The 27,757-nt window shown below is 40.0% G+C and overlaps 1 protein-coding gene across 5 annotated transcripts in view; it reads left to right on the plus strand.

Moving 5' to 3' along the window:
* DLGAP2 (DLG associated protein 2) overlaps positions 1-27,757 on the plus strand; it is a 725,030-nt gene that overhangs the window by 618,101 nt on the left and 79,172 nt on the right. For all 5 annotated transcript variants that reach the window (XM_043510336.1, XM_043510335.1, XM_038397100.2 and 2 more), the window contains 2 exons: positions 17,943-18,090; positions 27,109-27,328. In XM_043510336.1, the coding sequence (XP_043366271.1) occupies positions 17,943-18,090; positions 27,109-27,328 (368 nt within the window). The remainder of the gene's footprint in view (positions 1-17,942; positions 18,091-27,108; positions 27,329-27,757) is intronic.

A 27,757-nucleotide genomic window follows, 5' to 3' on the forward strand; every position in this document is an offset into this window, starting at 1 on the left:
CTAAAATCTTGCTTCAGAAGACAGTTCTAAGAGTGTAGTGCGCTATTTATTTATGCAACGTAAAGGACATTCTGTTCTCTTCTTAGAAATCAAAAATTACACATGTTTAAATAAGATATATGTTATAAAGGGGAGCTTTTTATAATCAACTGTATTCATAATGCAGGAATTTATCAGTAGGTCATTGTGAAAATAGTCTATCGATTTTGCCATGTTTTGCAAATATACTGTACAAAACAAAAATATTAAAAACACAGAACAGTACTAATGCAGTATACTACAAATGACGGAAATCAATGGCAGATTTGCTGCTGATTTCAATTGTAGCAGGATCAGGTTCATTTTAGCATTGTAGAAAATGATTAGAGGCTTATTTGTGGCTTTGCCACAAGCCCTGAGGCAAGGGCACCACGTATGCAAACTATTTCAGGACCAGACCATGAACAAGATTGTGACTGAGAGCCACTTTCTGATTCCTAGTTATCAACTTGCCCAATACCAGATATAGGTTATGTCCCCTGATGCACCAGCTCAGCTGCATTGATTGGCTTGTCCACAGTGATCAGGTAGCTTGTACAGAGAAGTAAGTAGGTACTTATACTCCTTACTACCTTGTTCGAGTACATAAAATGGTTCAGAATTGAGCTCTACAAGAGCACTAATGTCTTTGACTCAAAAAAAACCTGCACTGACATTTTAAGTATAGACAAGCCCTAAGGCAGAGGTTTTTTAAGTATTTAGGTGGCTAAAGATGCAGGTAGGCTCCTATAGTGGCTTTTTCAAAAGATAGCATACCTTTAAATACCTTTAAAAATCTGTCCCTTAGTCTCTCATCTGACAGATGCATTTTTACATTTTCTTTTAATAGTATTATGATACACAAAGCAAACACTTACAGTGTACAGTGCAAACCCTACTGCTACAACATTGTGTGAAAGACTTACCAGTGTAATTTACTGCATTTAAGTAAAATATAATATAATAAAGCCTTCTGTGTTGGAGGCAGAAGCAGATTCAAATATCTGTCCTATTTCATGTTTGTTCCTTCTTGGAATAGTGCCAATGCTCATATTTGTCTTGGAAATTGGCTTGACTTCCTTTGGTCAGGAGTGGAAAAATTCAACATTTTTTGCTTTGTGGTTAGATTTGCAAGGGGGCTGCCTGATATATAATCTAGGATCCTACATCAAAATATGGACTTTAGGAAGTAAAACACCAACTTTTTCAATTCAATCCACTGTTTGCTGGTAGAAAAGTATTTAACCCCAGTTATAGAATTTCTGATCTTATTGGCAACAGTCATGCAGATGAATAATCATGTGGTGCTAGAGTTTTCCATTATGCTTTTGAAGCACCTCAAGAGAAACTTACCTTTGTAAATATGAAGAGTGAAGTGAAAATGAGCTAGGTCAGGAAACAATAAAAATGACAATGTGTTGGGTATATTTTGCCTACTGCTTCTCTAAATAACAGACTTTACTATAGCAATAGATCCTCCATATGCATTGGATATATATGATATGTGTTATGAAATTTAATTTATGAATCTGACAGGTATTTAGGACAAATTATGTATTTGACTAACAACAAGAAATAAACATAGTATTGATACTGCTATAATCTAGCCTGGCTGTACTCAGTATTCTGTATTCAGGAGACACTCTCCGGTCTATGTATGTGAGTGAGTCCATTGGAGTGAACAGGAAGTATGACATTGCATGGTGTCATTTAAAACATTTGAACTTCCTGCTGAAGCTTAACCCTTTATAGCCCAAGTATAACGTAGGAACAATAAAGAAATATAGAATTTGTTGTACTGAATCTGTTCTGCAATCATCTGCCTCTGACAGTGGCCAGCACCCCATGCTCCCAGGGTGGTGGCAGTTATCGTGAGTTTGGATATAGCATCCTTCTCATGAAATACTGCTTGGTAGGCATGCAGACAGGAAGCTTGTCTTTGTATAGTCTTGTGAAGGGTCATGCAGGGGCCAAATTTAATCCTGCTTCCATGCTTATTAATTAATACAGTATTTCACTATCACTCTTTGCTGCATGTAGCTGATCCATCCCTGTTTAAATTGTTAAGTTTAAAACTTATTTTTTTAAAAAATATGTTCTTTATTTATTTTAGACATGGCTTCTGTAGAGTGTGGTGCTGAGGGAATAATTTCAGTTGAGGAGATGGGAAGAATAATTAGCTGCAGAAAAATTATGTTAATCTTTTATTTGCTCTTTTTATTAATCTTTGCTTTTTTTCATCCTCCTGACAGTAGAAGTCCAGCTGCACACTTCATTAGCAGCTTTCCAAGTTTCTGCAGTGAACTAGCAGCCAGCTAGGAGTCTCAGACGATACATCTATACAGGAACAAAAAACTCACAGCTCCCCCGGGTCAGCTGACTCGGGCTTGCAGGGCTGAGGCTCTGGAGCTGAAAATTGCTGTGTAGATATTCAGGCTCAGGCTGGAGTTGCAGGGTCCCAGAGCTTGGTCTCCAGCCCAAGTCTGAACATCTACCAAGCAATTTTTAGCCCTGCAGCTCGAGCCCCATTAGCCCTAGTCAGCTGACTCAGGCCAGCCCTGGCAGCCATGCAGTGAGTTTTTTATCCCCATGTAGACTTATCCAAAGGGGTGAAAGTGGAAATTTACCAAGAACAAGATACAAAGGCTTATCAAACTAACAGGCAATTGCCAGGTCAATGGCATAGCTATTGTCATTCAGGAGATCTGGGTTAGACTGCTCCCTGGGTTGGGAGAGAATGCTTGAGGGGTAACAGGCTTAGCCCCTGGGAAAAGAGATGTTTTGCAGTGCTGAAGAGCAAGCCATCTGGCTAATGGCTGGACGTTGAAACTGGACAAATTCAGACTGGAAAGAAGGTGTGATTTTTTTAATTGAGAATAATTAACATTAACCTGGAACAGTTTACCAGGTTTATGGTGGATTCGCCATCATTGTAAATTTTTAAATCAAGATTGGATGTTTGTCTGAAAGATATACTTTAAGCATTATTTTGGGGAAGTTAAGTGGCCTGTGCTATACAGGAGGTCACAATCATCCACTCTGGCCTTGGAATCCATGAGCCTGTGAAGTAAAAAGTATCTTTTATGCCAGTGATACTCAATTAGATCTACCCATGGACCCATCTGAGAATTTTATGACAAGAAGCAGGCCATTTGCGCAGAAGGCTGGCAAAAAAACAAAAACAAAAAAAACTTCAGCTGCCAATACATAAAGACCTTAATTGCAACATAAGTATTAGTGTTCTATCTTCTAACAAAGTTTATAAATCAACATTATTACCTTTGTTTCTGACAATCTCTAATGGGAGAGGTGACATAGACAATCTCTGGCAAGCTTTGTGAAGAGTGATTTGTAGGAGGTCAGGGCAAGGCACATGCATTAGTGAAGATACTTACCTGTCAAATGATTATGATGTTAGTTTTTTATAATGTTCATGGTAAAAAATCCAGATTTGCAGAGGTATGTTGATCTGAACATCATTAAAAGATAGATGGCTAGATTCTGGCTATTCTGAAACTGGTCAGCTTATTGAGTCCAGAAATTACAAAGTCTCACTTCTTTCAATTTTGCTTTGAAGACAACTGAGCTCTGGAGCTTTACAATTTCTAATTGAAAGACACCTTCATCAATTGAATCAAGAATGTTCTTTGCGTCAAAAGGGCAAGGTCCATTGGCAGAGCCAGCAAACTGTTCATGAACAAATAAAAGCAAATCCTTGGGAATTTTAAGATTCTCAAATCACATTTTAAAATTTTCAGTCAGATTGTTTAGAATTTCGTGCATTGTTTTTGTCATCAGTTGTTTGATTCATGTGTGTGTTCTCTGCGTGCTGTACTGGCTCTGGCCAGAAAACCTGTACAGCAGGCTCTGATTGAACTGCCCAAGAAGACCACAGACTCTGATCAGTAGCGAAAATGCTCAGTCAGGTTTATTGTCAACAAGGCATGTTCCTATTTCCTGGATCAATGTATGCCCCTTACAATGCTCACTCAGCTCAGTGAACAGCGGTACTTTCTGTTCCCCTCTCGGCTGGACAAAGCACGCCTTCTGTGACGCCTCTTTTATATACTGTTACAAGTAAGTTACTTGTTGCCCCTTTGACGTGGTTAATTACCACTCTTTGTGTTGTACATGTTGGTTCAATTTGATCAAAACATCTCTATCCATCAGCTGTCATCCTGATCTTATCTTCAGGAGGAGTCAGTGTGTCCCTTTTATCTTCGGGAAGTGTGTTTAGACCATACTTGGTATCAGGGTGTATTGGTACCACCCTTCTGGAATGTGTTTACATGAGTGTCCTGTGCCTAGCACTTCTTAGGAACATTTGCGTTTTTGAAATATCAGCCCTGTTCTTGCCAGGTTCTGGGAACCTGCAAGTAGGCATGTTTTGTAACAGGACCTGACTTCGGCTCACTGCCTGATTTTGCTTTATATCAGCAGGTCCTGACTACTTTAGTTCAGGCCTTAGGCTTCATACCAGGCCTCATGTGTCAAGCTTTCTCATTCTACTTAAGTTTTCATCTAAATTTCATCTGTAAAAACAACACAATATGTGGGAAAGTGCCACATCTTTCCTGTTAAGCTTGTCTGAAAGATTTCAAGATTCCTCTGAAAGGCACACACTTTTTCAAACAGATCCCCAACACTGCTTGCACAGTTTTGGAGCTGCAAGTTGAGGGAATTGAAGCGACCAGTAATATCCCACAGAAAAGCTACCTGTGACATAAAGGGGGCATAATTCATAAATTCCAAGAACTTGCAACCCTTGTTGGTCTCTGGTTTGAAAGAAATTATATTATTTCTTTTTGAAGTTCAAAAAACCTTTGTAATATGTATCCCCCACTTAACCAACTAACATTGTTGTGCTGCTACAGGTCACTATATTCGTCTGAAACGTCAAGTAAAAGAGCTTTAAAAAGATGATGTTGCAAGCCAGAAGTTGAGCATATGTAGTTCACCAGTCTGATTACAATACCCGTTCTTTTTTTAAAGTCCCCAGACAAATTACCACCGAGGACAGTCTGGTGAATGAAGGGTGTATTGCTGCCAAATGTGAAGCAAAGCCCTTCTCTTTCCCTGTCCTGGAGGGACCTTCATGTGTAACAAGCAAGTTTACTTTCTGCAGATCTAAACTGTTTTTGTCAAAAATGCCTTTTATCTTTTCAAAAATGACCTCTCCTGTTGTGTAGGTTTCTAATGGTATTAAGCACAAAACTTCTTCCTTGAAAATTTTACCCTCATAAAATGTAACAAACAGTGATAGCTGGGCAGTGTCACTTAAATCACTTGATTCGTCCACTGCAAGAGACATGTATTTGGCTTTTTTTTTTATCGGAAAGGAGGGCTGACAAATAATCCTCATAAATTACCTCCAATCTTCACACTGCCATGGAATCAGAGAGGGATCTTGCTTCACAAGGTTCACAATGTCAATGTAATGTCATCTTTGTTTTTGTCTCTGTGAAAAAGCTCCTCCATCATTTCCAACATGCACTCCTTCACAGACTTGGCATCCAGGAAAGGCTTTTTCTTTTTACCTAGTACCAACATTATCCAAAGAGAACCAGCTGCAAAGGCAATGCATGGGAGAGGGGGACAGGCAGGGTCACGTGCCTTCCCTCCGGATTTACTGCTTTGCTTGTACTAAGCATAGTCACATAGACTGATCTCAGTAACACTGCTGAAGCCAGCTACCCTCACTCTACTCCCCACTCTCAGTAGGCACGGGACGTCTCTGAGCAGCTGTTGCTTTTTCCTGCACAGTCACTGATGTTGTGAGAATGACATTTGAAGTGTGATATGAAGACTTCAGATTGTCAGGTTTGTCACATCTTGCAACACTGCCAGGAGGATAAGCTGGGTTGAAGTTGCTTTGCTTTGATTCAAAGTGGTGCTCATGTTGACCACCTTATAGATGGGTACGGTGGTTTGGCATATTAAATACAAAGGTTTTGTGTTTAAATGAGGTGGCATAATAAAAAGAAAATCTGCTGTCCAGTTTGGGTTAAAAGCTTGTTTTTTGCTGTAGACTTTATGACATTTACTCCCATTCACATTCATTTTTGGCTCCATTTCTATCACTAATGAAAAATGGGTGGTGTCCTAGCTCAATCATAGCCAATGTGATCTTGAGAACTTAAGATCCAGTAAGCAATGCTTCATTTGTTCTGGGGCTGAATTTGTCCCGGCACCTCTAAGCTTGGCAGTTCATAACCCCGGCACCTGGCCATTCTCCAGCCACCCAGCTAGTGCTTAATTTGTGCGGGGACTTGCCAGGACTGAGCCCGGCACTTCTTTCATTACAAATTAAGCACTGCCAGTAAGTTACTTACTAAGGAAGTCATAGGCAAATGATAGGCCGAGCATCACTGTTTGGGAATTTAATTATAAATATTTTTAAGGTGAGCTGGTGGGCCACACAGGAAGCCTTGACAGGTCACATTTGGCCCATGGACCACCTGTTGAATATCACTGTTTTATGGGTTCAGAAGGAAGTCCCATCCATTCTTCCTTGCAGAAAGAATAGTCGTTGCTCTTGAACAATGCAAGATACCTTTGTTCCCCCAGTTGCTGAGCATGTTGCCCTTTACCAGCATTCATTCCAAACCCAGGAAATAATCTAACCCCAAACTCCTGAACAGTAGAGAATGCTACCACTATGTTATTGGCTTGAAATACAAGGCCACCAGATTAGGATGGGAATGTCAGTGGGTGATGGGTATAAATCTTCAGGCTCTGACAAGCGTGTGAGAAGGCTATCCAGGAATAAAACAGCATTGTTTCACAAAGCTGTAATTCATCCCAGTAATGTACAGAAACAATCATGTACAAGGGCAAGTATCACAACCATGAATTTACAACTTCTGATGACAAAGCCTTTTTTTCCCCAAAGTTGCCTGTTCACTTCTGCTCTCAACTTGTGTCTTACTTTTACTTTTCTTTTAATTTAAAAGGCTGTTAAGAGGTGTGTTTTTTTTCTTATTTAATCTCCTACATTAAAAAGTCAGTGTGTATAAATGCTCTCTGCTGGAGGCAAGAATTTGAAAAATAAGATGTTTTTAGTTAGAGAAGCAGAAAAAAATGCATAAATTAAATTCTGGTTTTCCTGATGTGACTTTTATTTCATTTTTTAAGTTACATGAAGTCATCTTGTGAGGGCCCTATTCAGTAAAGTACTTGTGTGCTTAAATCCCATCAACTATAATGGAACTTAAGCACATGCTTAAGTGCCTTGTTCAGTACAGATGGACTTTAGCCCATGATTAAGTGTTTTGCTGAATTAGGGCCTGTTACAAAAATATAGATATGTACATAATGGAAAAATAAATCAAATAAAAGCAGAAGAATATGAGAAGCAGCCTGTCAGAGAAAATGGGTAAAGTTTTCAAAAGTACATAAGTGACTTAGAAGCCTAAGTTTAATTGAAAGTCAATGGGACTTAGGTGCCTAAGTCATGTAGAGGCTTTTGACAATTTTACCCTGTATCTCTGATTTCTGTAGGCCACCGTTTTGGGAAGCAAAGCATGAAGTGAGGGTAATGATTAGAAAATTGCTACAATAAAAATATTCTGCATTCTGAATTATGATATAAATCACAATGTTAGTCATGCTCCTGCCTACTATATTAATCACAGCTAAACAGAACAAACTTAAAAAGAAAATTCAAAATTTTACATCATAAATTGTTCACCATAACAACCAGCCATTAAATCATCTTTAAGTGTTCCTTTAAAGATAATATTACAGAATTAAGAAGGCATTTAATTTCTCTGACATTAAGAAGAGGCCCTCCATTTCCTTCCAATAATTAATAGAAATTTCACAGGGAAAGAAACAGCATCCTATGCCCTGTTCTTAACACAGTCTCATTTTAATAAATCAAATGTGCAATATCTAAGATGAGTTTGTCAGATGGCTATTTTCCTATGCAGAAAACCTTTTTAATTTCATTTGGCCCAAAACCTGATCTCTATCATAGTCAGACCAAAAAGAAAGTATTATAGTTTGGCAAAGCATAGAAAATAAATTTTCCACTATAGAGAAATTAACTAGATTTATAGGCACCTGCTATATTTCAAGGAACCCAAAATAGCTATTCTGTCCTTAAGGGAAAGTCAAATTTAGTCTCTGCAGTTCTGGGTTTGCAATTGACTGAAGGTGAGCACTTTCACTCTCCAATGCAGAAAGCCCCATTGATGTAATCAGGGCTCCACAATTACTGTGTGAATCTCAGCTTCTACAGAATGGCACTGTTCATTTGTAAGATCCAGGGTTCTGAGCTATTTTATGTATATCCAAACATTGAATAGAGATACGTCTGGGTAGAGAAATGAATAGCCATTGAAATGCAAATCCCTCAATAAAATAGGTTATGATGACTGATAAAACACTGCTAATATTAATATACCTGCTTGTTAAGTGTGAAGCCTCAGGTCTTTAACAAATTTTATGTAACCTTTTTATCACAGAATAATGTTTCTGCATCTCACTTACTGACAGTTACAGGTGGTTGTATTTTCTTTAACGTTATCATTCATTCTTAGATTTTGTACTAATACGGTGGTGATCCTGGACATTTTTTTAAAAAGTCAGAAATACAATGTTGGAACATTATAATTTCCTATGTGCTACAGGGCATGTTTTGCCCTCAGAGTGAATTCCATTGAATGATATTGGATTCCTGTAAATCAGACACACCCTTCATTAACTTGGTGGAATTTTAAGAACTCAACAGTGAGATTCTGTACTTCACCTCTGAGCACAGAACTCACAGCCCTGGGGAGTGCAAATAACATGGTTTTAACATACCGTTTGTGCCCTTCTAGCCCTGGGCTGCTCCAGAGGCAGAACCAACTCCCAGTGTAACTCCAGAGAGGTGTCCATGGGCTTGTCTTCACTACCGGGGTAAGTCGACCTAAGTTACACTACTCCAGTTATATGAATAACGTAGCTGGAGTCGACATAGCTTAGGTTGACTTACCCCTGTGTCTTCCCTGTGCTGCATCAATGGGAGACGCTCTCCAGTCGACTTCCCTTACTCTTCTTGGAGACGTGGAGTACCGGGGTCAACCGGAGAGTGCTCTGCCATTGATTTAGCAGGTCTTTACTAGATTGATCCTGCTGCATCAATTGCAGCATCGATCTCCCTGTAGCGAAGACCAGCCCTAAGTTAAAACAGTCTGTTCCCAGTGAGTAGCACTGCCTAAAATCTGCTAAAGCCCAAGATTGGACTGTACCAACATGAATATATTTTGTGTCCATTGTATCGGTTTAATAGCCACATAAAAAGTAAAGGAAGGCAGATTTCTGAAAATAAAAGTGATTTCTGTTAACTTAACAGAAGACCCTTTTGTGATGATAGTCTGAAGAGATACGGCCATTTATAAATCATAGAATCATAGAATCATAGAATATCAGGGTTGGAAGGGACCCCAGAAGGTCATCTAGTCCAACCCCCTGCTCAAAGCAGGACCAAGTCCCAGTTAAATCATCCCAGCCAGGGCTTTGTCAAGCCTGACCTTAAAAACCTCTAAGGAAGGAGATTCTACCACCTCCCTAGGTAACGCATTCCAGTGTTTCACCACCCTCTTAGTGAAAAGTTTTTCCTAATATCCAATCTAAACCTCCCCCATTGCAACTTGAGACCATTACTCCTCGTTCTGTCATCTGCTACCATTGAGAACAGTCTAGAGCCATCCTCTTTGAAACCCCCTTTCAGGTAGTTGAAAGCAGCTATCAAATCCCCCCTCATTCTTCTCTTCTGCAGACTAAACAATCCCAGCTCCCTCAGCCTCTCCTCATAAGTCATGTGCTCTAGACCCCTAATCATTTTTGTTGCCCTTCGCTGTACTCTTTCCAATTTATCCACATCCTTCTTGTAGTGTGGGGCCCAAAACTGGACACAGTACTCCAGATGAGGCCTCACCAGTGTCGAATAGAGGGGAACGATCACGTCCCTCGATCTGCTCGCTATGCCCCTACTTATACATCCCAAAATGCCATTGGCCTTCTTGGCAACAAGGGCACACTGCTGACTCATATCCAGCTTCTCGTCCACTGTCACCCCTAGGTCCTTTTCCGCAGAACTGCTGCCGAGCCATTCGGTCGCTAGTCTGTAGCGGTGCATTGGATTCTTCCATCCTAAGTGCAGGACCCTGCACTTATCCTTATTGAACCTCATTAGATTTCTTTTGGCCCAATCCTCCAATTTGTCTAGGTCCTTCTGTATCCTATCCCTCCCCTCCAGCGTATCTACCACTCCTCCCAGTTTAGTATCATCCGCAAATTTGCTGAGAGTGCAATCCACACCATCCTCCAGATCATTTATGAAGATATTGAACAAAACGGGCCCCAGGACCGACCCCTGGGGCACTCCACTTGACACCGGCTGCCAACTAGACATGGAGCCATTGATCACTACCCGTTGAGCCCGACAATCTAGCCAGCTTTCTACCCACCTTATAGTGCATTCATCCAGCCCATACTTCCTTAACTTGCTGACAAGAATGCTGTGGGAGACCGTGTCAAAAGCTTTGCTAAAGTCAAGAAACAATACATCCACTGCTTTCCCTTCATCCACAGAACCAGTAATCTCATCATAAAAGGCGATTAGATTAGTCAGGCATGACCTTCCCTTGGTGAATCCATGCTGACTGTTCCTGATCACTTTCCTCTCCTCTAAGTGCTTCAGGATTGATTCTTTGAGGACCTGCTCCATGATTTTTCCAGGGACTGAGGTGAGGCTGACCGGCCTGTAGTTCCCAGGATCCTCCTTCTTCCCTTTTTTAAAGATGGGCACTACATTAGCCTTTTTCCAGTCATCCGGGACTTCCCCCGTTCGCCACGAGTTTTCAAAGATAATGGCCAAGGGCTCTGCAATCACAGCCGCCAATTCCTTCAGCACTCTCGGATGCAATTCGTCCGGCCCCATGGACTTGTGCACGTCCAGCTTTTCTAAATAGTCCCTAACCACCTCTATCTGTACAGAGGGCTGGCCATCTCTTCCCCGTTTTGTGTTGCCCAGCACAGCAGTCTGGGAGCTGACCTTGTTAGTGAAAACAGAGGCAAAAAAAGCATTGAGTACATTAGCTTTTTCCACATCCTCTGTCACTAGCTTGCCTCCCTCATTCAGTAAGGGGCCCACACTTTCCTTGGCTTTCTTCTTGTTGCCAACATACCTGAAGAAACCCTTCTTGTTACTCTTGACATCTCTTGCTAGCTGCAGCTCCAGGTGCGATTTGGCCCTCCTGATATCTTTCCTACATGCCCGAGCAATATTTTTATACTCTTCCCTGGTCATATGTCCAACCTTCCACTTCTTGTAAGCTTCTTTTTTATGTTTAAGATCCGCTAGGATTTCACCATTAAGCCAAGCTGGTCGCCTGCCATATTTACTATTCTTTCGACTCATCGGGATGGTTTGTCCCTGTAACCTCAACAGGGATTCCTTGAAATACAGCCAGCTCTCCTGGACTCCCTTCCCTTTCATGTTAGTCCCCCAGGGGATCCTGGCCATCTGTTCCCTGAGGGAGTCAAAGTCTGCTTTCCTGAAGTCCAGGGTCCGTATCCTGCTGCTTACCTTTCTTCCCTGCGTCAGGATCCTGAACTCAACCAACTCATGGTCACTGCCTCCCAGATTCCCATCCACTTTTGCTTCCCCCACTAATTCTACCCGGTTTGTGAGCAGCAGGTCAAGAAAAGCGCTCCCCCTAGTTGGCTCCCCTAGCACTTGCACCAGGAAATTGTCCCCTACGCTTTCCAAAAACTTCCTGGATTGTCTATGCACCGCTGTATTGCTCTCCCAGCAGATATCAGGAAAATTAAAGTCACCCATGAGAATCAGGGCATGCGATCTAGTAGCTTCCGTGAGTTGCCGGAAGAAAGCCTCATCCACCTCATCCCCCTGGTCCGGTGGTCTATAGCAGACTCCCACCATGACATCACTCTTGTTGCACACACTTCTAAACTTAATCCAGAGACACTCAGGTTTTTCCACAGTTTCGTACCGGAGCTCTGAGCAGTCATACTGCTCCCTTACATACAGTGCTACTCCCCCACCTTTTCTGCCCTGCCTGTCCTTCCTGAACAGTTTATAACCATCCATGACTGTACTCCAGTCATGTGAGTTATCCCACCAAGTCTCTGTTATTCCAATCACGTCATAATTCCTTGACATCACCAGGACCTCCAGTTCTCCCTGCTTGTTTCCAAGGCTTTGTGCATTTGTATATAAGCACTTGAGATAACCTGTTGATCGCCCCTCATTCCCAGTATGAGGCAGGAGCCCTCCCCTCACAGACATTCCTGCCTGTGCTTCCTCCCGGTATCCCGCTTTCCCACTTACCTCAGGGTTTTGGTCTCCTTCCCCCGGTGAACCTAGTTTAAAGCCCTCCTCACTAGGTTAGCCAGCCTGCTGGCAAAGATGTTCTTCCCTCTCTTCGTAAGATGGAGCCCGTCTCTGCCCAGCACTCCTCCTTCATGGAACACCATCCCAATCATATGAAGTTAGCACCTCGCTCTCCTCAGAAATGCATACTTTAAAAATAATTATTAAAATTATTGATTTCAAATTAGCTTTGCAATAAAAATAGCAATAGACCATAGCAGACACAACGGTTCAAATTAACTGGCAGCAGAGAAAACCAGCGGTTACTTTTGAAAATTCAGCTGTAAAGTACAAAGCTAAATGTGTAATGCTGGAGGAAATGGATCCCTAGGCACAGCATGATATTTGATCATCCATGATATTAGCTTATCTTGCCTAACTGCAGATGTTATTAACAATTCCAGTTAAATTCCAATTAAAATTCAGCCACACTAGTTTTTATGTTTACTCCTTGGTTCAATGAATTCCACAGATTGACAAGATATTATGATACCTTAAAAAAGCCAAAACAATAAAACAAAAAATCCTTCCTTTCTTTGGTTCTAAACATACAGTACTACCCTTTAATTTCTTTTAGCATCTCCTTTTTCTTCTTCTAAAATTGGGTAGGAGGAAAAGATGGACAGATTACATTTCACTAAGTCTTTCATAATTTTCTCAGATCTCCTCTTTTTTCCTTTTCAGGATAAATAAAATTAGACCTGGTTCCTAAATACAGTAACTCTTCACTTAACGTTGTAGTTATGTTCCTGAAAAATGGGACTTCAAGTGAAACAATGTTAAGAGAATCCAATTTTCCCATAAGAATTAATGTAAATGGGCGGGGTTAGGTTCCAGGGAAATTTTTTTTTGCCAGACAAAAGGACTCTCCCTCCTGCCCGGGGCAATCAGGCTGGCTTCCCGCATTCGGGCGGCAGGGGGAGCCTGCGCGCCAAGTCCTCTATCCTCCCTCCTGCCTCCAAAATCATAGAATCATAGAATCATAGAATATCAGGGTTGGAAGGGACCCCAGAAGGTCATCTAGTCCAACCCCCTGCTCAAAGCAGGACCAAGTCCCAGTTAAATCATCCCAGCTAGGGCTTTGTCAAGCCTGACCTTAAAAACCTCTAAGGAAGGAGATTCTACCACCTCCCTAGGTAACGCATTCCAGTGTTTCACCACCCTCTTAGTGAAAAAGTTTTTCCTAATATCCAATCTAAACCTCCCCCATTGCAACTTGAGACCATTACTCCTCGTTCTGTCATCTGCTACCATTGAGAACAGTCTAGAGCCATCCTCTTTGAAACCCCCTTTCAGGTAGTTGAAAGCAGCTATCAAATCCCCCCTCATTCTTCTCTTCTGCAGACTAAACAATCCCAGCTCCCTCAGCCTCTCCTCATAAGTCATGTGCTCTAGACCCCTAATCATTTTCGTTGCCCTTCGTTGTACTCTTTCCAATTTATCCACATCCTTCCTGTAGTGTGGGGCCCAAAACTGGACACAGTACTCCAGATGAGGCCTCACCAGTGTCGAATAGAGGGGAACGATCACGTCCCTCGATCTGCTCGCTATGCCCCTACTTATACAACCCAAAATGCCATTGGCCTTCTTGGCAACAAGGGCACACTGCTGACTCATATCCAGCTTCTCGTCCACTGTCACCCCTAGGTCCTTTTCCGCAGAACTGCTGCCGAGCCATTCGGTCCCTAGTCTGTAGCGGTGCATTGGATTCTTCCATCCTAAGTGCAGGACCCTGCATTTATCCTTATTGAACCTCATTAGATTTCTTTTGGCCCAATCCTCCAATTTGTCTAGGTCCTTCTGTATCCTATCCCTCCCCTCCAGCGTATCTACCACTCCTCCCAGTTTAGTATCATCCGCAAATTTGCTGAGAGTGCAATCCACACCATCCTCCAGATCATTTATTAAGATATTGAACAAAACGGGCCCCAAAAAATGCCACAAACCAGCTGATTGCTGCCTGTCCATTGCCGCCTGAGTATATACTCATTTAGACCCACTGGATACATACTCTGGTGGCTAGCCCAAGCCACCATCAGAACCCCAGCTACGCTGTTATCTCTAGCACACTAGCTTGAGTAGAGCTAGTGCAGGTACATCCTCACAAGATGGAAATCACACCCTGAGCTCCAAGCATAAATAAAGTCTGAGATAAATAGTGTCCAGTGGTTGCCCTTATATGGGAAAAAGATAAAAGAAAAATGTTAAGGGCATCTACAAAGGTAGTTAAATAGTTTTTGCTAGCTCTTAAGTTTTTTCTTGCTGTGTCTCTATCCTTCTTGTCCTTCTCTGGACTTGTTCAAAATCCACTGTATCTTCAAGGTGAAATGACCAAATCTGTTCGCAGTACTCCAGAAGATGGCATGCCGTGCCATTGTTCAGTTATATCATCAAAACACAGCATGTTGCCCTCTTTAGTTGCACCTGAGCAACCAGTTTAGTATGCTAAGTGCTGTGGCAGAATAGGAAATCTGCATTGAGCAATCCTCAATAACTCCTAAGCCTTTCTTCTTAGGGCAGTGGTTCTCACACTGTGCTTTGCAGGGCAGTTGCTGATGGTTAAGGCAGAGCTAGATGTTCCTTGTTTCCAGTTCCTGTTATGGATGCTGGGCTATCTATTGGAAAAAGAGCCTGGATTCCTGGGAAAGCAACCTAAGAGGCAAAGAGCGGGTAGCCAAATCTCCTCCATTAACATCCACCACTACAAAAGGGGAAGAGGAGAGGAAATGGCTGCAACCCTCATGACTGGAATGTGTGTATATGTACTATAGCGCTCTGCTGTATGGAATGTTAGACCTTCTCCAGCATTTAACAGTGTCTTGGCCTCTGCTATTGGTCTGTGAGGAGAAAATAAGATCTTCTGCTACTAAGAATAAATTACAGTTATCTTCTTGATCAAGTGGTAGAAATGTGAGCTTTGACTGCCACAGTTGCACAATTTTAGTCCATAAATAATATTGGTCAACCATATTCCACATTCTGATCAGCAGGAAAATGACATAAAAAGTTTATTAATTGACCCCCATATCTACAAATACATTTCCAGTGAGGACAAATTAGAAACCAAACTTTGACGCTAATTTCATTTTATTTTCAAAAATGATTTTTATTTTAATTTATTTTAACACTATTTGCAATAATATATGTAGAGCATTCAGCAGCCTGCTGAGAAGCAGACACTGGGATCAGAAAAGTGATTTTTCCTTGGCAAAAAGGCAGTCTTTGACTTTAACCCACTGCTACAATGGGGTGGTGAGGAAGTACAGTGGTGCAAACACAGTATGTTGGGTGATGAGGCAGACGGTGCCTCCAGCAGCGTTGGGTCAGAGCACAGAGCAGCTGCTGCTACATGCTATATGTTGTAACAGAGTGCAGTATGTGCTGTCCCCATGACATACCAACATAGGGGGAAAGGAACCATATTGCAGCCTATTTTGAGTTTCCTAACACTGTTGAGGTTGGTTGGTACTAGGGCTTTTTTTTAACCCTCAAATGAATTAATTGCCCATCAGCCGTTGGTAAAGAACAAACCTAGCATTCCATTTTTGTGTTCTTGTTTATACGGTGCCTAGCACAATACAGTCTTGGTCCATGATTGAGGCTCCTCAATGCTACTATAATACAAATAATAATAATAATAATTAATAATGATAAGATTCTGCTAACTTAGGACAAAGAACTTTACTTCGCCTGGGGTAAAGAATAAATATTTGTAGTTTGCATCAAATGTTTGTGGAGTGTTCACAATGGCACCAATGCGCTAACTACCTCAAATTAATTGCCAATTATCTCAAGATAAAAGAAGTCTAGTGTTGACATATCTTGTTGGCATTAGAGTTCCCTGTTCCTAGTGTGTCTAGATTGTGCCTGGTGATTGAGCATGCTGTAAATGGATGCGGAGGCTCACTGATCCTTTTCCTGCACCCTGTGAACATGCACAGATCTGGTCCCAGGCCTGGAATGCAAGTGCAGGTTGCTTTAGTGCCCGTGCTAGTGCCTGAGGTGTAAGGAAGAGGGAGCAATGAGCATCTGTGTCCCAGAAGCATGGAAGGAAAGACAAGATGTGAGGGATGTGGTTTAAGTGGGCAGCAAATGTATTAAATTATCTAGGAACTACAACTTGTACAGTACAGGGCATGATTTCTTTCTTAATCATTAGGTGGAAATGAGTCAGACCCTAAGCCCTCCACAGCTCATCCCAGCCCGTTGCTCGGATACCATGGCCCTCCTCCCATCTGATGGTTAAGGGGCTGAGGAAAGGGTGTTATCCCCATGCTGTACCATACATTGGGACCCCCAACCCCATTCCTCTGCTTCCTTAGGTGATGCTTTCCCTAAATCCCTTTCCAATGACAGGTATCACAGAACTGGACCCACTACAGAACAAGTACCTGGACACCTGTTAAGTTGAGACAACTTGAACCTTAAAACTCCTGACCTACCCACTGGGTATGTGAACTCCTGAGGGAAAGGCAAAAAACCCCACCCTGATCAATCCAGCAGTGAGGGGAACATTCCTTCCCAGTCCCATAAAAGATAGTTACAGCAATGGCATAGCAGACCAGGCCTATGTAGTAAAACTGAAGACATTGGCAAGGGGAGAATTGAGGGCAGCTGCTTTTAAGTCAAACTGCCTAAAAAGCTATGACTTTACAGTGAGATAGTGACATGCAGTATCCTGCTGTAAAAATCCTACTGGAGACACAGTTCTGTAGATTTTAATGTGATGTAGATAGGGGAGGTCAACTGCCGCTGGGAATATAGTGTTGACCTTGCTTAGCTACATCATTGTAAACCCTATTTGTGCCTTTTCTCCACTAGGAGAGCAAGAGAACTTAATGCATGTTAATTATCATGTTTAAAGAAAAAAGAAAACTTTTTTTGTCAGGGAAGACATAGCCAGTGTCTCTTTAAACAAGACCATCTTCTGGGACAGGAGGTGATGGTGGTGGTGTAAGGTCTGCAGTACACTCAGGGAAAAGTACCTTGAGAGGTGTGTTGTAAAAAGACCGGTTCAGGAGATTTATGCGGTTGTGGGTGTGCCATTACAAATCATGTTCTTTAGATGATTCACAGGATATTTTGATCTTCTGTAAATGTGTTGATACTTTTAACCTATAAGACATCTTGAAATCCAGCACCTTGATGACTGATGACGACAAGGATGACAGAGAAGAGTGATTTTTATCCCTGTAGACACATTTCCATTCCTGCAGTAGTTGTTGTTCATATTGATGTTCACATTTTATTTTAGTAAAATGTAACATTTGTAGCCAGGGGAATATTAGTGATATTAATTTACAGTAAAAATGCTGAATGCTTCAAATCATTTTGGTAGTAAACTTAAGGCCAAATTCTCTGCTTATATTAAATGATGCAGCTCTCCTGACTTCAGCAGCACTGTGCCTCTACGTTGATCAAGAATTTGGCCCTAGGGAGTGCATTTATGATGCTAATACAAATTGCTGTTTTCAGTGTCATAACTGATTTCATCTGGAGTTTTTTTATAGTCTCCTCTTTTTTCCCCTTTCTTTTATAGTCAGAGCTACCTTCAAGCTGCAAGTGATGTGCCTGGGGGCCACAACATGGATCCCTCCGCAAACTACAATTCCCCAAAGTTCCGATCAAGGAATCAGAGCTATATGAGAGCAGTGAGCACACTCAGTCAGGCCAGCTGTGTTAGTCAGGTGGGAATCTATTGTTAAATCTTTTACTGTGGGCTATTTACATATACAGGACTAGCTACTAAAAATGGAAAATTTGTTTTTCTTGATTAATATTAGAGGAGTGAGGATGTAAGTAGTCACAAAGTAATTCAAACGTCAAGTAATTTAATATTGAATGAAGATGGTATGATTAAAAAGAGACAGTCAAATTGCAAATTATGCCAAAAAACTGCAAAATCAGAATTTCCCTCTTAAGAAATCCACTTTACATATAAATATATACAGAGTTGCCTTTTAGTTTCATTGGGTTCCCACTTTGTCTTGTACAGGAAAAGGGCATGAACAGGAATGCTCAGAGGCTGTTCTCTAGATCATTCATTATTATGTATACTTCTCTCATGTCACCTTTTCATCTTCATAACTCTCTAAATTAAACAAACCTAACCTTTTCAGTGTCCCTGCATGTGGAAGTCTGCCCAGGCTTTTAAAAAATGTCATTGCCCCTGTCTGGACATTTACCATTTCTGCTACATCCTTGTCGAGATAGGATGACCAGAATTCAGTGAGGTATACCATCACTTTATATAATGACATTATGTTAAGTAGTATTCTGTTTCTTCCTTAATATACATTAATATCCTTTGCCTTATTTGACCATCACTATGCATGGAGAAAGTATTTTTCATTGAGCTGTCCATAATGATGACTAGGACCTTTTCCTAACTCATAAGAGTAGTGTATATGATGGTTCATATTCTTTCAGGATGTGCAACCTTGCCATTTTTCAGAGTAGCAGCCGTGTTAGTCTGTATTCGCAGAAAGAAAAGGAGTACTTGTGGCACCTTAGAGACTAACAAATTTATTTGAGCATAAGCTTTCGTGAGCTACAGCTCACTTCATCGGATGCCATTGTCCACAATGAATTTCATTTGCCATCCTTTGCTCAATTAGCTTGCTTAATTAGATCCTACTGAAGTTCTACACTATGTCCTTCGGTCTTGACCAACCTAAATAATTTTAGGTTTCATAGTAGCAGCCGTGTTAGTCTGTATTCGCAAAAAGAAAAGGAGTACTTGTGGCACCTTAGAGACTAACAAATTTATTAGAGCATAAGCTTTCGTGAGCTACAGCTCGGCATCCGATGAAGTGAGCTGTAGCTCATGAAAGCTTATGCTCTAATAAATTTGTTAGTCTCTAAGGTGCCACAAGTACTCCTAAATAATTTTGTATCATCTACATATTTTGCCATTTCACTGTTCAACTTTTTCAACTCAGTAACATATATATTAAATAACACAGAATATAAACTAAATACATTCAGTTAACAAGTTCTGACCCTTTGCTGTTTCCTGGTCCCTTCCTATGATATCGCACTCTGCATGTTCCATCAATGTGATAGCAGTTCAGTGTTTTTATTTCTGTTATATCAATGGGTTCCCATCCCACCCTCTACTGCTCAGGACTGAATTGAGGGATACTGATGGACTATATATTTAAGAAGTATATATTCACTCTTGTAATCTGTATTTTAAAATTATTATTTTGCCAGTGTCAACAAACTTTGTTTGAAAAAAGTAGTAAGGAATTTCATCGTGTAATTATTGACTGAGGCCAAGGTTTTTGAATGTTACAGGTGATTCTGGGTGCCTCCATTTGTGGATTCCCAACCTGAGATGCCTTCAAGGGCCCTGATTTTCACAAAGTGATGAAAGTTAATACTTTGAATTAAGCACTGTTAAAGTATCTCAAATTGGGAGGCTCCAAAAATTACTAGTCACTTTTGAAAATCTTGGCCTAAGTTATCATAACTCTCTTGGTCAATCGTGTAAGCAAAAGATGATTTAGAGTAAGGTTTTTTTCCCTTCCCAGACTTCATTAGACCACTTAATTTTATTAGAAATATAAAAATGATAATTTTATGAAGGACAAAATAATTCATTTCACAGTGGACTTAATTGCCAAGATCCTTTCTAGAAAATTAGAACAACAGCCTTTCATGGGGCTCAGAGGTTCTGTAAGAAATTTCTATACGCTTGATTAGTGAAAACTATGGAAAATTTGCAGTGATTTTTCCCCCCAAAATGAATGAGAGTTATTGACCACAATATATAATAAAAAGCAATATCATCCAGATGTGGAGGCTGGTGAGGTTATGAGGATGACTAGATATTTATATGATTTAGTTTCTTTCATTCTTCTTTAATAAATGATTAAATAAAATACATATTATTGTCATTTACTGCTCTTTCCATTATTCAGCTTCTAAATTCTCTTTGGACGAATATCATTTCCACTTATCCAGCCAAATGCTACAATTTGATATTTAGTACATTCCTAATAATTATCGGAGAATGTCTCCAAAATGAAACATACAAATTCATGGTGAAACTAACAATTGTCCAGTGTACAGCAAACCTACGCTGAGTTAATCAGACTGAAACATAAGGGGTGGGCATAGGATATACCTATGGTATACAGAAACCCCCTTTCTTTATATACATACGTTCACTTTACATTGCATCACTCATTTTGGCATTGGCTAGGTTGCTTTGTAGGAATCACTGTCTGTACACCATGCTCTGTCCACTCACTGTCCATGTACAACTTACTCTTTTCCCCATCTTCATGTTCCCAATTTATCTTATCCTTTGTTATCTTGTCCATTGTAAGTGGTTTCCTGAGTGTTCCCCCTTATCTTAGCTAGTACAGACATTCTGTTTCTTAGCTTACTGACCCATTTACCTCCTTAATCCTGTCACTCAAAAATGAGGTCTCACCCATGACCAGTTATTCATGTCAAGGTGGGCTGACATTCCACTGCTTTCCTATATTACCATATGTTTTATTTGCATTGTATTTCTGTTTTCTGTGCTTTCTTTTTGAAGTTCATTACCCAGCAACACATTTCCATGACAACATTAGTTTTAGTAATTTGAACCAACATTAATAATAGGCTCGGTGTACGAACCGGGGTGTGCAAACTTGCCTCCTCTGGTATAGCCCACTAGAGTGTAATTCTACATAGAATCCTAGAAATGTAGGACTGGAAGCTACCTCAATAGGTCATCTAGTCCAGTACTTTTTTAGTTTGGCAAAGACAAGTACTGAGAGGAAGTGTGCAATGCACACTTGGTATAGCCCACTAGAGACTTCCTTGCACTCAAGGAAGGACTAAGTAATAACTAGACAATTCCTGACAAGTGTTTGTCTAACCTGTTCCAATGACAGAGATTCCAAACCTCCTTAGGCAATTTGTTCCAGTGCTTAACTACCCACACACTTAGGAAGTTTTTCCTAATGTCCAACCTAATCCTCCCTTTCTTCAATTTAAGCCCATTGCTTCTTGTTCTGTCCTCAGAAGTTAAGGAGAACAATTTTTCACCCTGCTCCTTGAAACAACCCCACTCATATTCCCTGCCAATGGCTATGAACCATTAATACTACTCTGTGGGAATGGTTTTTCCAACCAGCTATGCACTGAATTTTAGGTAGCTCCATCTAGGCTATATTTCCCTAGTTTGTTTATGAGAAGGTCATGCAAGAGAGTATCAAAAGCCTTACTAAAGTAAAGGTATACCACATCTACCACTTCCCCACATCCACAAGGCTTGTTACCCTATCAAAGAAAGCTATCAGGTTGGTTTGACATGATTGGTTCTTGACAAATCCATGTTGACAGTTACTTATCATCTTATTATCTTTTAGGTGTTTGCAAATTGATTGCTTGATTATTTGCTCCATTATCTTTTCAGGTACTGAAGGTAAGCTGACTGGCCTGTAATTCCCCAGGTTGTCCTTATTCCCCTTTTTATAGATTGGCACTATATTTGCCCTCTTCTAGTCCTTTGGAATCTCTCCCATCTTCCATGAGTTTTCAAAAATAATCACTAATGGCTCAGATATCTCTTCAGTCAGATCTTTGAGAATTCTAGAATGCATTGCATCAGGCCCTGCCAACTTGAAGACATCTAACTTGTCTAAGTAACTTTTAACTTGTTCTTTTCTTATTTTAACCTCAGATCCTACCTTATTTTCACTGGCATTCACTTATTAGACGTCCAATTGCTATTAACCCTTTTGGTGAAAACTGAAACACAAAAGGCATTTAGCACTTCTGCCATTTCCGTATTTTCTATTATTGTCTTTCCTCTCATTGAGTAATGGGCCTACCCTGTCCTTGATTTTCTTCTTGCTTTTAATGTATTTGTAGAATGCTTTCTTGTTTCCCTTTATGTCTCTAGCTAGTTTAATCTCATTTTGTGTCTTGGCCTTTCTAATTTTGTCCCTACATGCTTGTGTTGTTTTTTATATTCATCCTTTGTAATTTGACCTAGTTTCCACTTTTTGTAGGACTCTTTATTGAGTTTCAGATCACTGAAGATCTCCTAGCTAAGCCAGGGTGGTCTCTTGCCATACTTCTTATCTTTCTTACATAGTGGGATAGTTTGTTCTTGTGCCCTAAATAATATCACTTTCGAAAAATGTCAACTCTCTTGAACTGTTTTTTTCCCTTGGATTTGCTTCCCATGATATTTTACCTACCAACTCCCTGTGTTTGCTAAAGTCTGACTTCTTGAAATCCATCATCTTTATTCTGCGGTTTTCCCTCCGACTATTCCTTAGAATCATGAACTCTGTCATTTCATGATCACTTTCACCCAAGCTGCCTTCCACTTTCAAATTCTCAACCAGTTCCTCCCTATTTGTCAAAATCAAATCTAGAACAGTCTATCTCCTAGTTGCTTTCTCTACCTTCTGAAAGAAAAAATAGTTTCCAATGCATTCCAAGAACTTGCTGGATAATCTGCCTTGCTGTATTATTTTCCCAATGGATATCTGGGTAGTTAAAATTCCCCATCACCACTTAACCCTGTATTTTGGATTATGTTGTTCTTTTTTTAAAAAAGCCTCATCCACTTCTTCTTCCTGGTTTGGTGGTCTATCCTACCATGACATTATAGGTTTGCTCTGCCTTTAAAGCCTCCTTCTGTAATTTTAACTTTGCTTTTATTTTAATTACATTATAAAAACGGGTACTTTTTTATTTATTAGTACAGGAAATGTAGGTATGAAACAGAATATACGCCTATTAAAATAACATTCCCTGGGTCTGTACCAGGAGTGGTCTTCTGCAGCCACCACACAATATTTGTTTTTACCTCCATGAGCAGTTTTTACTTCACCAATGTCCCAGCATCTCAACTATACTGTGAAATTTGGAGACTGTTCCCCCAGAATGAACTTACATGCTGGCAACTCTGTCTGTAAACCAGTACACCTGCACCCATAAGTGTTCTCTAGATGCCAACAGCAGGACAAGTCTGGGGCTTTCCAGATCTTGCATGGTCTTCCCACAGTATTTGAGGAGGGAAAATAAATTTCTTCCACACTGTATGGGTTACAGTGGTTTTACATTTAATGTCATGATATTGGACCCTAGTTAATTTTCATGCCCTTCTCCAACTGGTGTTACCTATCTTGTGCCAAATTTTTAACTTTTATGTGGTGATAAAAGAGGGCAAGTTTTTTTTGATCCATATCACTCAATGCTGCTTTTACTTCATATAGCAAAAGCTTATGCTCTAATAAATTTGTTAGTCTCTAAGGTGCCACAAGTACTCCTTTTCTTTTTGCGAATACAGACTAACACGGCTGCTACTCTGAAACCTATCCCTCATATATTACACAAGATATTATTATTAGAACATATTGACTTAATGCCATACTTCTTTAAAAGCAATTACAGCAATATAGATACTATATAGAGTATAACATAAACTTACTAAAATCTCAAATAGCTAAAATACAAAAACCGCTGTATTTTAGCAACATTTTGTTTTACTGTTGTTCTTACTTCCTTTTTTCTTTCTCTTTTTTTCTTTGTGTTTTAGCTACTTGAGATTTTAGTAAGTTGACTGTTACACTTCACTCTTTTTGACAGGAAGCTTTTTAAAACTTTTTTTCTTTTTTCACAATTTGATGTTTGATCTGATCAATGCCCCTTGCATTGCTTTAAATTATTTTTTTACACAGGTTACATTTCCACTACTTTGCTGTACCCAGGTTGCATTTCCACTACTACATTCAGAAGTAGTTAAGTCATATAGAAATCCCTAATTCCTTCAGTGATTTTACCTAACTCATCCATAGTCAGACAATTTAAATCAGATTGTCCCTATACCTGCAGCAGCCAGCACAATTAATTTATTACAGAGACAAAGTGCCCCAACCCCTTTTTTTTAGGGTGGCTGTAAGTCATGTTGGAGAGAATAGCATAGTGGTGGTAGCTGTCACCACTTGACCTTCCTTTGCATAATTTGATTACTAAGAATTTCACTAGGCATGACTGCACTGAGTTATATTGCCATAACTGGGTTTCATTATTAAACCAAGTATTCTTTTTTTCTTTCTTTTTTTAAACACTTTAAAGTCCCTTTTAACATTTATACACTAAACACTAAATAGTTAGGGGTAGTAAAAAGTAATAAAGTCCTTTTTAACACTTTATTACTTTTACTGCCCCTGATTATTTAGTCCCCTCCAAGATCTCCAGTGTTAATTTGTGCAAAAATGTAGCTGCATGTACTTTTTTTAAAGTACTCACTTCAGTTTTTAGAGTAGCAGCCGTGTTAGTCTGTATTCGCAAAAAGAAAAGGAGTACTTGTGGCACCTTAGAGAATAACAAATTTATTAGACCATAAGCTTTCGTGAGCTACAGCTCACTTCATCGGATGCATTTTCACTGTTTAATAAGACATTTCCCTAGACCTTACTAGCTATCAAATTCTGGGACTGTAATTCTTCTATTTTATTTCCTAGAATAACACATTTCTTAGCTGACTTTTCCTCAGTGGTCTAAGTTTATTTTTTATGATTTTTGTTCTTATTTCTTAACTTAGTATACTTTGCCTACACAACTATACTGTCTAAATTCAGTCCTTCAAGGATGGCTGCTGTTTACTTTGGATTTTTTTTTTTACTTTTTAAGGAATCTTTTCCATTTAGTTTCTTTCCTCCTCTACAGCTTTGATTTGCTTTTTATGCTTTTAGCATTCATTTTTCAAAGTAGTACATTTTGTTTGTAATGTTTTAGCCACTAGAAATAATCCTTGTAAAGCTGCTGTTTTGATCTGGGCTTTCTTTGCATTAATATAAAAATAAACAAACTAGATACTATTTTTATAGCTGCCAATGGATCCTGTTTTTTGAAAATGTCAGTGACATTCAATAGACCTCTGCTGTGCTTTGCCAAACATTCTTTTAAAAAAAAAATTGAATACCGCTCCCTGGAGTTCCTTTTTCACCTGGATCCAGTCTCCCTCTAATCTTTCTCTATAGTGTCCTTCCTTAGATTTAATCCACTTCTCCAGCATGATGCTAACTTCCTCATATTTAAACCCTTAAACCCTACCAATGCCATTTCTCTTAATGCTAGGTTGCGACCCTCATACTAAGGGTATATATGTTACCAGCTCTAGATGAGCGTATCCAAGTCACGGCACCACTATGTTACGATTCCTCTGAGGCCTCTTCCACTTGGTTCCCCATGAATTCAGTGTGACTCCAGTCTTGTCAGTTTGGTTCCTTTATTTGGCATGCATCAAAGCTATGGTGAGTTGATCCAACTCAGCCATAAGGGGTGGGTATGGGGTGTACCACACTTCCAAAGTCGCACAAAAAACCCTTTCCTTTATATACATTTACACATCACATTACATTCACTAGACATTCCATCATGTGTTTGGGGTTTGACCTAGTTACTGTACTTTATAGAAACCAATCCCTATCCCCTGCACTGTCCATGTACAGCTTACTGTTTACCTCATCTTTATGTTCCCAACTTATCTTATCCATTGTTATTTTGTCCATTGTAAATGGTTTCCTTGGTGTCCCCTAGCTAAATACAGACATTCTGTTTCCAGCCTGCTGGTCCATTTACCTCCCTAATCCTGTCTCTAAAGAAAAAAAATAAGGCCTCGCCCATGTCCAATTACTCATGGACCAGGTACTGATTTTTATTGACAATTTTTAATAAAAAAGGTCCAGGGTGTGATATTAGCTCTCAATCACAGACAAAAAGAAAAGGAGTACTTGTGGCACCTTAGAGACTAACAAATTTATTTGAGCATAAGCTTTCGTGAGCAACAGCTCACTTCATCGGATGCATTTGGTGGAATTTTCCACCAAATGCATCCGATGAAGTGAGCTGTTGCTCACGAAAGCTTATGCTCAAATAAATTTGTTCGTCTCTAAGGTGCCACAAGTACTCCTCTTCTTTTTGCGAATACAGACTAACACGGCTGCTACTCTGAAACCAATCACAGACAGACACTTCACCATCCCAACTGAGGGCAACTCATACAGCTGCAGATGCATCTGTTCTGTTGCAATGCAAGTGGCAAGTGATTCTTTTCTTCTGTCAGTTAGCACACTTTGGGCTTAAATTGTGGCACTGGGTGACATAGATAGCTCCTGGAGCTCCCGCATAGCAAGGGGAAAAGAACAATGTGCAACATCCCCTTTAAAGGGTGCTGTATACACACAGCTATGTGGCCAGTAAATTTGTTGAGTTGTGCACAGAAGGTACTATTCAGCTCACTTCTCCACTATACTTGCAGGCTAGGGTAAATATAACTCAGGAGTCGGAAAATTCAGACTAGTTTGATTCAATGTCTCAGGTAGAAGATCAGATATAATTAAATGGTATTGAATGGGTCTTGTCTCTCCAGTTGTGATAGTGGATAGATTTCCTAATCAGTATATAGAGATTTGGATTGGTGGATGTATCTGTTAGTGTTCTTCATATTTATTAAATATAAATAAACCAAATGGAAACTAACGATGGTCATCTAAAACATACTATATATGGCTAATGTAAAGTGCTAAAATGTGAATGTGTTCAGAAGGATTTCCTAATCTTTAATTATTTGCTAAACAGTTCTTCATCAACGCACAGGTGTCCACTTGAGAGACGTTGAAGCCGTGATGATCACAAACAAAGCAAGTCAAAAATCAAATGCATTGTTGTTATTTATTCAGATGAGTGAAGCAGAGGTCAATGGGCAATTTGAGTCGGTGTGTGAATCAGTATTTAGCGAAGTTGAAGCTCAGGCAATGGATGCCCTTGACCTCCCTGGATGCTTCCGAACAAGAAGCCACAGTTACCTGAGGGCCATTCAGGCAGGTTACTCCCAAGATGATGAATGTATCCCTGCTATGGGATCTTCCAACATCACCTCAACTATCAGGTCCACAACAGGTAAGAAAATCTATTCTGGTCTCCTTCACACGTACAAATAATCAGGATGGAAAATGATGCATGAGACTGAAAGCCTGTTTTTCCCTGTGTAATTATCATAATTGATATTGTCTTTTATATTGATATAGTACATTGAGAATCAGGCCTTCCTTTAATATTGTACTGTAGTGCCTGCCTGTCTGAATGTGTAGTTATGAATAATTTCATTTTTATTAGAACTTGTAAGTGGGCCTGGAATATAATGGGCCTGAATTTAAGCTTAGACTTAACTTCACCTGCTTTGCTCACCTGCACAGTTTTGCAAGTGCAAATAATTGTAGGCAAAAAATGGTGTTATTTAGATATTTAAATAACTGATTGCACTTGCCTATCTTGAAGTTAAACATCTAAAAGAGATCAGTTACATTCACAATCAGTTAGGCCCTTAAA

The sequence above is a fragment of the Dermochelys coriacea genome, chromosome 3, assembly GCF_009764565.3.
Source record: "Dermochelys coriacea isolate rDerCor1 chromosome 3, rDerCor1.pri.v4, whole genome shotgun sequence".
Classification (NCBI taxonomy): domain Eukaryota; kingdom Metazoa; phylum Chordata; order Testudines; family Dermochelyidae; genus Dermochelys; species Dermochelys coriacea.